General features: G+C 39.4%; 1 protein-coding gene across 5 annotated transcripts; it reads left to right on the forward strand.

Moving 5' to 3' along the window:
* Positions 1–1,188: 1,188 nt before the first annotated feature.
* card9 (caspase recruitment domain family, member 9) lies at positions 1,189–9,451 on the forward strand. 5 transcript variants are annotated; one of them, XM_024276276.2, is made up of 13 exons: positions 1,189–1,446; positions 1,565–1,634; positions 3,108–3,245; positions 3,317–3,435; positions 3,504–3,710; positions 4,563–4,652; positions 5,811–5,981; positions 6,472–6,597; positions 6,670–6,858; positions 6,928–6,985; positions 7,948–8,042; positions 8,848–8,885; positions 8,965–9,451. In XM_024276276.2, the coding sequence occupies exons 1-13, from the start codon at positions 1,333–1,335 to the stop codon at positions 9,059–9,061; spliced, it is 1,512 nt and encodes a 503-aa protein (XP_024132044.1). In that variant the 5' UTR covers positions 1,189–1,332; the 3' UTR covers positions 9,062–9,451. The 5 variants fall into 5 exon arrangements, with proteins under 5 accessions (XP_024132044.1, XP_024132047.1, XP_024132046.1 ...); XM_024276279.2 differs by having other exon boundaries at positions 7,978–8,042; XM_024276278.2 differs by having other exon boundaries at positions 3,525–3,710.
* Positions 9,452–9,996: the final 545 nt, after the last annotated feature.

The raw sequence follows: 9,996 nt of genomic DNA on the forward strand, positions 1-9,996 counted from the left end.
ATTTTCAATTAATTTTTATTTGTCCCTATAAAAGACTAAGGAAGTTGACAAAAGTACAATTTAGTAAAAGTGTTCATGATTAATCCGTCAATAAATTAATTAATTTCTTGACCTATAATCTGACCAGATTGATCTGTCTGAAGTAAGCTGTTGATGGAATAGAATCGACCAATGAAGTTAGCCGCTTATAATCAATATTTTACAAATAATGTTCTATTTGTATAATTTTGATGTGGAAAAACAAGTTTCTGAACTTTATGAAGCTAATATGTGACCATTAATTCTTGTTTACTTGTTTGATTGTACACATATTTAATTTACACTTGAATATCTTGAAGAAATACAAGAAATCTGGAAAACTTCACGAGCAACTTTAAGACCAGGTATTTATCTTTGACTGGTTAAGTTTTCGGCCAAAGATGTCCCAGAATGATTTTAGGTCAGGTCAATATACGAACCAATATTGACTATGAATAGTAGCACCAACCACAAATAATTAATCAAATTGTTGCTTAAATGAATCGTTACAGCCATACAATTCAGTAACATAACAAGGTCATGGCATGTTGGTCAGAAGATTCTTTGGATCGGCTGAAAAAAAGAACCTCTAAAGAAGATCAGTACTACATGAAGCAGTCAAAATAATGCAATATCTTTATTGACCCTGACAGAGTGACATCTCACTTGTTCTATTGTTTAGACTGTTACCTATTTCAGTTAGCATTAAGTTCATTAAAAACTACAATCTGATCAACAAGGACCAGAAATATGAGAGTCTGAAATTAAAATAAGCCAAGTCTAATGTCGATCTGGAATATAAAGACAAATTTCATCCAAACTTTCGTATATTTTGTCACTAAAAGTCATGGTTCCGTCAGCTGATGCTTCCTGCTTGTTGCCACAATGTCCTTCCACAACTTCCCTTCAGGTTTTACTTCTTCCTCTTTCTGTTTAAGTAACCATATGTGATGGAAAGTAGTGGTTTATACAAAGAAAAAGAGGGAAGGTTGGGGCGCTGCTACTAATCCCACAGTAGAAGTGTCAGGAAGCAGGGAGCTGGATTTGCACATTCGGTATCCAGTTGATGAAAAGTAAAATTGTGTTTTTGAACTGGTGAAAATTTGCTGGTAGTTGGCAAACTTATTTCATCACATAAACCGGTTGCGTAAACATACTGGTGAGAGGTGGTTTGAACCATGGTTGGGTGGAGCCTAAAATGAAGAAGTGACACTAACAGCTGGAGCATTAAGATACCAGGGAGAAGCAGCACAGATTGACTACGGCTTTATGTGCTGTGCAGTGCTTACACTGTAACAGGAACAGCAGGTCCAAATGGATGGAGTATGTGACGACGATCTCTGCTGGCTTCAGCTTGATGACTTCAGGATGCTGCTGATCAAAACCATCGACCCGTCCAGGATCACACCTTACCTCCGCCAGTGTCAGGTGATCTTCCTCCATCGACCTCCATTTTGTGCTTCTCCTCCTGTTGTCTGCAGTTCCTTTCTGATCTTGCCCTGTGGCAGAATTGGCATTTTTGTTGATGTGGTTTCGTCTCTGCCAGGTGATCACCGCTGAAGATGAAGAGCAGCTCTTCAATGATCCAACCCTTGTTCTCAGGAGACGAAAAGTTGGTACGTTGTTATAAAAGGCATAATGGTAAAATCAAAAACTGGGGATGTTATATTATAGATGTACGAATTGATTGTATGTGAAATGTTGTGATTTTTGCCAAAGAACACTGAGGTATTGAACAACCCCATTACCTGACTTCAAGGCATACTGTCAAATGACAATTAGAGACTTTGACCAACCAACTATTTTTATATATGAAAGTACAAAACTAGTAATCTAACAAGGGCATACCCCTACCAAACATGGACATGAAATAGTTTTATGCCCCTGCACAACGCTGATAACAGTAAAATTATCTATCTACCAATAAACCAAGAGTGTTTATGAAGTTTTGTTACCTGAATGAGGAAGTTAGATGTTGCACAAATAATTAGTCATCACAGCAGTTGTGTACCACACTCAGGTTCAACTTTGCAACCTGATGGAGGCACAGGATCCTGAACTGGGCCAAGCAAGGAGCCCAAATGGTACTTCCAAACAGGTCATGTCCAGTTGGTTGTCTCACCTGGCCAGTAATGAGACAAACCTAAAATCAGGATTCAAAGAAACCATCATCTGGGCCAATCTTTTTTATTTTTTATTTTTTTTATTTTTTGCCTGAAAATGATTTGAAAGACCTGAACTAATCTGGAAAAAGTTTGATATTTATTCTCTCAAAAATTAATGTACTATAAAATTCTGTTCAGTCAAAATATTCAAAGCTACATGTCAATCGTTTCTGAGGTTTGGTGAACAACATTTGAGTTTTCTGAAAAAAATCTCGGCAAGCTGTTTGTGTGAAGTTTAAGTTGCGACAGCAATGACTAATGTTCCCTCCGTCAGAAAGCTTGTCTCTAGAAACAGGAAGTAAGACAAATGTAAACCAGAGTGTTTTGTGATTGTCCTAATCTACATGATACACATTTGCTTTGATCCCTGCTGAATGCACAGTATTGTATAACCCTGGGCTCACACTGTAATCGGTCTGGTTGCGGTGCGGACACCGGAGTCTTTACGTAACTTCAAAAGTCCGAGAGGCACTCACACTGTATCCAGTCCGGTAGGACCTCTCTGGCGCTCTGTATCCCTGGTGTTGATTACTTTTTGTGAAGTTGGGGCTATCAAACCGGAAATTATGTGAGCGTGTATAAAGTGTACCCAGTACTTTTTCCAAAATAACCTCATCTAATTTTCCCATTGAGAAAGTTTTTTTCTCAAACATTGCCCATACTGACCTGATAGATTTCCAATCTCTGGAAAACGTAGGTATCTGTGTAAGAAAATGAAACCTGCTTCCCCTTCTTCATCCTACATCAGAAGTCTACCCAGACTGTGTTGAGATTCTTTTATCTTTTTACAGCAAAAGTTTAACTTTCGAATGCCACACATTTCTTTCACATTGTCAAGTGTAAGTTGTTGAAAACAATTAAAGTTACTAAAAGTCAGACAACATTTCACGTCCTTCATCATAGCACCTGGTTTCTGACTTGCAGGGTTCCTGCTGGACACCCTGCAGAAGACGGGTGTGAAAGGTTACACCGCCTTTCTGGAGAGTCTCGAGCTCGATTATCCCAACCTTTACAGTCGCATTACTGGAAAGGAGCCCAACAAGACCTTCAGCATCCTCATTGGTTTGTCTGCTTCTCCATCAGCCTGTTTTCTTCTGCTGCTTCCACTCCTGACCCTTCAGTTCTCTGTTTAGACACGGTTGGTGAATCTGGGTTGACTGCGTTCTTGATGTCAGAGCTTAGCCACTTACAGAGGGCACTGCAGGAGGAGAGGAGGCTCCGGCAGCAGGCCTGCTCAGCTGCAGAAGATCAGGTTGGCAGAAAAACCAGGTTGGGATAGAAGAGGTTATAAGATTTTTAAATGTTCCTTGTCTCATGTAGAAGGCGTGGTCTTTCCAACAGAAGCTAAAGGATCGTGAGCTGATAAAGTTGACTGAACGTCTTCAGAAGTTACGAAGTGAACGGGAGTATCTGACTGAGGAGGTGAAGCACCTCAGGGATCACAACTACAGCCTGATGGCCGACATCAATGCTCTGAACCAGGAGAAGAGCAACGCCTTACTGGCTAACAGAGATCTGCAAATAGAGGTCAGCTACATCCAGACATGGATCCCCTTAAATCAGGGGTATCAAACTCAGCCGCACAGGGGGCCAAAATCCAAAACACACCTTAGGTCGAGGGCCGAACAGGATGAATATTTATAGAACACTCTAAAACTTAATTTTTAAAACTTTAAAACAGTCATTTTTTAACATAATTATGAACTAGATATATAGCATTACCCTCGATAATGCTAGTGGGAATGCTGAAAGCTGAATTTGGCCGCTGAAGATGCTAGTACTCATAGCTGAAGATCCTGAAATTGATAGCTAAAAATGCTGAAGCTGATAGCTGAAAAGCTGAAGTTGGTAGCTGAAATCATTTAAGCTAATAGCTGAAATCGCTGAAGCTAATAGCCAGCTACAATATTAACTAAATGCCAAATTAGCCTAAAAAACTAAAATCAAAATAAAGCTTAGGTTAGCCAAAACACCTAGCATGCAGCTGAAAAATTGGCTAAACTCCAAAATAGCCAAAAAAATCTTAGTAAATGCCAAAGTAGTCCAAAAAGCTAGCAGAATGGCAATTTTTAAAACTTTGAAAACATAACTTTTTAACATAATTATGAATAAAACAGACAGTAAAATTATTCCAGAATAAACCAAATTAAACCTTAAATGACTTTCAATATTTAATTCTCCATAAAATATATTTTGTCAAAAAAATTCAAGTTAGAAATGAGCTCAAGATAACATCAGACTGCGAATGTTAATAACAATGAAATAAAATGATCTTGAGGGCCAGATATAGTTATCCTAATCCGACCCAGGGGCCTTGACTTTGACATGTGTGCCTTAAACCATGACCTGGATGTTTGGAGCTTTGATCTTTGATTGCAGGTGGAACGTCTGAAGAACACTGTGCTAAAAGCAGAAAATGAGACCCGACTTTGGAAGCGAAAAACAATGAGAACTATGCCAGAGGCGAAGGTACAACCATCACACAAACAATGACAGTCAATACATTGATAGTATTAAACAGTAAAAGAACATACACATCAGTCACATCGACTTGCATTCAAGCAGCCACTTTTGATGACAAGTCTATGAGCTTCTGCGTTTAGAGCTTTCGCGTTTGTGCATCCCTACCCAAGTTTTTAAATTAGTTTTTGTCTTCTAAGTACAAGTCAAGTGTTCATCGATCGTGCACTAAAAGTCCTACCAGTTAAGCTTTTGACTACGAAATCACTAAACAGTGGAACTTTGACCAATCAGGGACTTGGATTTGGTAGTGACAGGTGGATGGCGTCCTTTTCAAAACACAGAAGTGCCAAACATTGCAAACATGATCACGAAGGAGAAATTATTAGTTGTGGTTTGCGCCTGGCCGGAATTATATGGCACCATGTTTTTTATTTATCAGAATAGAGCTGTGAAAGATGATGTTTGGAGCAAGATTTTCAGGATTTGGACAGCTTTAACTCTTCACACCAAGCCTCTACCATGGTGGTGGACAAAAAAACAAAATAATATAATAAGAAGAATCCCCTCTGCTGCACCCTGCTTGTCCAGTGTGTAACACCACCGGCTGAATAAGGATTCATGAAACCACAGATAGTGTTTCCTTGAATGTGCAGCACATGCTAGGAGTGAATGTACAGCAGCTTAATGCTACATTTACACCAACCTTGCAATGTGCGTTCAAGTGACCACTTCCCATGCTAATTCCATATAAACATGGCTACATTTTGGTCTTCCGCATTCAGAACTCTCATGTTCATACTACGCTAAGCAAGTTTTTAAGTGAGTTTTTGGACATTGAAAATAAAACTAGCTAAACTTTCACCATTCAAGGTCTCGTATTTGGTGGTAACATGGGAAGTGTCTTTTTGTAATTCACAGACATACCAACCATTTTAAATTAATCATGAAGGAGAAATTAGGAATTGCGGTTTGTGCCCGTTCCGAAAAATATGACACCAAGCCTTTCATATATTGGAATAGAACTCTGAAAGAGTTTGAAACGCAAAAATTTTGTAACCATATTTAAGAAGAGAAGAGTTTTTTAAAGTGTTTAATAGGAAAATATGCTTATTTATAGCCTCTATGACACAGTAACTGACACACATTAACATATACGTATTTCAGAGCCCGTCAATCCCGGATGAGCCTGTGTTACAACCTAAGGAAGAGCTAAAGGAGGAAAAGCCAAAAGAGACACAGACTCTGAAGCCGGAGAGCTTTGCTCCCATGAACCTGGTCACCACAGTGTTCAGACTGAGGAGGGAGCTGCATAAAGCAGAGGAGCAAAAAACCAAGGTTAGTAACAGAAGGAGCGGGAGAGGAACAAGAATAAATTATGACAAGGAGATGTGAAGAAAAAACATGAAAATACGTTTTATTGTTTGAGAGGGAAAATACATTTAGAAATCAAGTACAGCAAATTACAGTCTCAAAACAGGAATTGAGGACAATACAACAATATTGTTGGTATCCCCTTTAAACCTTTCCAGTTCAATATTTTATAGTTCACACCCACTGGCCACTTTGATAGGTACACCTGTTCAACTTGTCATTAACGAAAGTTTCTAATCAGACAATCATTTGGGAGCAACTTGATGCATTTGAGGCAGATAGTACAGCAGCGGAAGACCACACTGAGTGCAAATCCTGTCAGGAAAAACAGGAAACCGAGGCAATTATTCACACAGAGTCACCAAAACTGGACAATGGAAGATTGGAAAAATATGAGTGTGGTGTCCAGGTGGGAACAGCTTCTGTTTTCTGCTTACACCATATTTTTTTTTAGAGTCTGGAAGAAAAGGAAGAACTAGAGCTGCTTTGCACTCAATTGGAAGGAGATGCCAAGATGTACTGTCAGCAGGGCAAGCAAACTCTGCGACAACTGGAGGAAGTGATCCAAGAGAGAGACAAGGTGAGGAACGGGTAATGAAAGATAGATGACAATCTCATCAGCATATATAGCAACTTCTGTTTGTTGTTTCAGGCTCTGGCTTTGCAGGTGCAGAAGCAGGAAGAGGTGAGGCTGCTCCTGCACGAGAAAGATCAGTATAGGGCACGTGTCCGAGAGCTCACAGAAAAATCGGACAAACTGGAGCTTGTGCTGCTGAGGTCAAAGGGAGAACAACTACAACTGAGGACACGTCTGCGCAAGCTTAACTTGAACTCTCATCAGGTAAAGGGAAGCAAAAGAAGGGAAATGTTGTGAAGATGGTGATGTAATAACAAAGGCTGTTTCTCTTAGAGTGAAAAGAGTGCAAGCAGTGAAGAAGTGGAAGAGCCACGAGAAAGGACTTCTGAAGGTCAGAGTTGTGAGGAATTCCTCCTATCTTGCAGGGTCTGGTGGAATAGATCGTATGGGTTTTATCTTCAAAATGCCTTAAAGCTGTACAGTGTGTGCACATTTAAGGGCAAGACAGCGGACGTGACACCATTCAAGAATGAAAGAAACTCACAAACATGAGAGCAATAAATGCATCTGGTCTGCCAAGGCATTCTCTCATATATGGTTGTATTGTTAGGGTCCCCTCCATGTCACTTTTTGATGTTTTGGGTGTCTCCAACTTGTCATTTCTTGACATGCTGGCTCTTCCCATTAAATCATGGGTCCTCAAGCCTTGGGATGCGGTACCGGATTGGATAACGGACACAACACTGGTACCTGGTTAATGTACCAGTTCTAGTCTGCATCCCGAGGGTTAGGTACCCCTGATTAGCGTATGCATGTATTCCCTGTCTGTGGCCTGGTACCAGGTGGCCCTCGGACTAGTACCGGTTGGCGGCCCATAGGGTGGGGACCCCTGATTTAATGGGAACAGCCAAAATGTCAGAAGGGATGTGTAGGCTGCCCTATCCATACGCCCATATATGACAAGTTGGGGGGAAGAATGCGTTGGGTCTGCAGCTAAAGTTGAGTATATGCTGGACCTTACAGGGAGCACAATCCTAAATAACAGCATCTTGGTGTCATTAAATTGTGCCATGTCCCACAACTGACAGTAGGAGTAAAAACTGCCCTACTTTACCGAATAGAAAATGTGCCAGGGCTATTTTTATTGCAGCCAGGACTGGTGAACATCAAACCCCTTATCTAATATGGCAAGCTTCAATACAGATGTGTAGTGAGTTATACCTTGTTAGAGCATAAATGCATCCAAAGTGGAACATTTTCTCAGCATACAGGGCAGCTGGAAAGAGGTTTACAGAGTGAATGGAGATACAGTTTTGAAGAATGTTTTGAATGTGTACGTCTCCTACCGTCCAGGTAAAGCAAGTTGTGGTTCTTGTTGCTCAGAACCCAGTGAGGTTTATGGCACGGCCCAGCAGACGGCGGTCAGTTCTGCTGTGGAAGGATCTAAAGTGAGTGAGCTTTTTTGACTGTGTAAATTTGGTTTGAACAAGCTGTCAATTGCTTTGTTTGTTTACCTATGACTGTCTGTATGTCTTTCAGTAACCTTTTCTGTCACATTTATCATTACACATGACTGTTCTTTCTATTCTATTGTCTTTTTTTTACTATTTGGTTCTCTGTTTTGACAAGAAAACGGAATGATAGTAGTAATTAAGAGGGGGTTTAACAATGATTGTACTCATTGACCATTTTATAAGGTACGCCTGTTTAATTGCTAATTAATGCAATTTTCTAATCAGCCAATCACTTGGGAGCAACTAAATGCAGTTAATTCTGTAGCCATGGTCAAGACGATGTGCTGCAGTTCAAACCGAACATCAGAAGGGAGGCTAAAAGGGATTTTGGTAACGTGGCACAGTTGTTGGTGCCAGACGGGCTGGTGTGAGTATTTCAGAAACTACAGTCCTGCTGGGATTTTTGCCCACTAACATCTACAGAGAATGGTCAGAAAAAGAGAAAATATCTAGTGCGCAGCAGTTCTGTGTTGATGCCAGAGGTCAGAGATCAGAATTTGGCATCAACAACACAAGAACATGGATGTGTGGCATGTTTCTCCTAGATCCAAAAAATTCTGCTAAAGAATTATATATCTTCCAATGAGGGTGTTAACTTAGTTCATGTTTAAGTTCCTTATAAAACTCAACAACACTTAAAAAAAGGCTGTAAAGCTGTTCTTAAGCTGAATGTTGCGATGATGCATAGGTTGTTTCTGTTTGTTTATGACAAAAATGACATCTTCCTGTCTTCCCACAGGAGAAACTGCCAGGTCGTGGAAAGTTTTGTTACCGCAGGTGATACCTGACTATAAATGTCTTCTTTGACTCTTCCTTGTAGCAAAACATATTTATTGATGCTTTTTTTTCTCGACAGCAGGAAGCGAGCCCTGAGATCAAAGTTAAACTGTACCGAATTTGTAGCTGAGAAGCTTGATGACAGCACTGGCAGTGACACCACCGAGTCAGACTGACATCCTGTAATAAATAATAGCTCGGACATCGTACTGCAGGTTTTCATACTGTACTGATGCTGAATTTAAATGAACATCAAAGAAAGCAATCAATATCTGTGGAACTAATCGTAGAATCTCCAGTTTAAACTCTCGAAAATGTTCAGTTGAAAGAAAAATAAAAGAAGTTTTAAAGTCTGTGCAGCATTTTTTTTTTATTTGAATTCAAGTGGACTTAATTTTACCCTACTTTTAGAGCAATGCACATCATAGAAATGAACAAAGTTTGCTGGGTAACATGAACTTAATCTCTCTGTACTATCCAGCAGTCGCACATACTGAATAGAGAATAACGACAAAAAAAAAGAAACATTGTGTTTTATAACGTTGTGCAAAAAAAACAAACAAAAACGAAACAGGAAACTAATGAAGTTCACAAAAACTTCTTCATCTCATTAACATGTGTCTTTTAAATCACACAGGATCTTCTGAAATTGTGAACCCTCTATAAATGTATGCGTTTTATCCCAAAACAAAAATAAATTTGCTGAAAAATAATAAAAAGTTAAATAAATATTGTGGTATACATCCCCTTAGTAAGTCCAATTAATATAATGTTCTGGATGTCGGTCAGAGAAAAATGTTACCACACCACTGAGTTCTGTAAATCCTCCTTTTGCAGTCACCTTAATTCTTTGCTGCCTGGAATCTTCAGGATTCTCTCCTCCTTGAAGGCAAGTTCAGTGCAAAATGCTTCCATTCTATAAAATTATCTTGCACTTATTTAGGTAAAAACATTTTAAAGATGTCTTTTATATATCTATAGAATATCATCAATGTATGGGCTGCTTTGAAAAGATCAGTTTATTTAAAAGGATCTAAATGCACAAGTTATTTTACAAATTAATGGTAATGAAATGTGTACCAAGGATGCAAGGATCTTGGGAGCCCACAAA

The sequence above is a fragment of the Oryzias melastigma genome, linkage group LG9, assembly GCF_002922805.2.
Source record: "Oryzias melastigma strain HK-1 linkage group LG9, ASM292280v2, whole genome shotgun sequence".
Classification (NCBI taxonomy): Eukaryota; Metazoa; Chordata; class Actinopteri; order Beloniformes; family Adrianichthyidae; genus Oryzias; species Oryzias melastigma.

Excerpts from the sequence above, each read along its gene's own strand:
- card9 (XM_024276276.2), top strand. The coding sequence starts at position 1,333 with ATGGATGGAGTATGTGACGACGATCTCTGCTGGCTTCAGCTTGATGAC. Across the intron at positions 1,635-3,107 it reads TCTCAGGAGACGAAAAGTTG|GGTTCCTGCTGGACACCCTG; the intron begins GTACGTTGTTAT and ends TCTGACTTGCAG. Across the intron at positions 8,043-8,847 it reads CTGCTGTGGAAGGATCTAAA|GAGAAACTGCCAGGTCGTGG; the intron begins GTGAGTGAGCTT and ends GTCTTCCCACAG.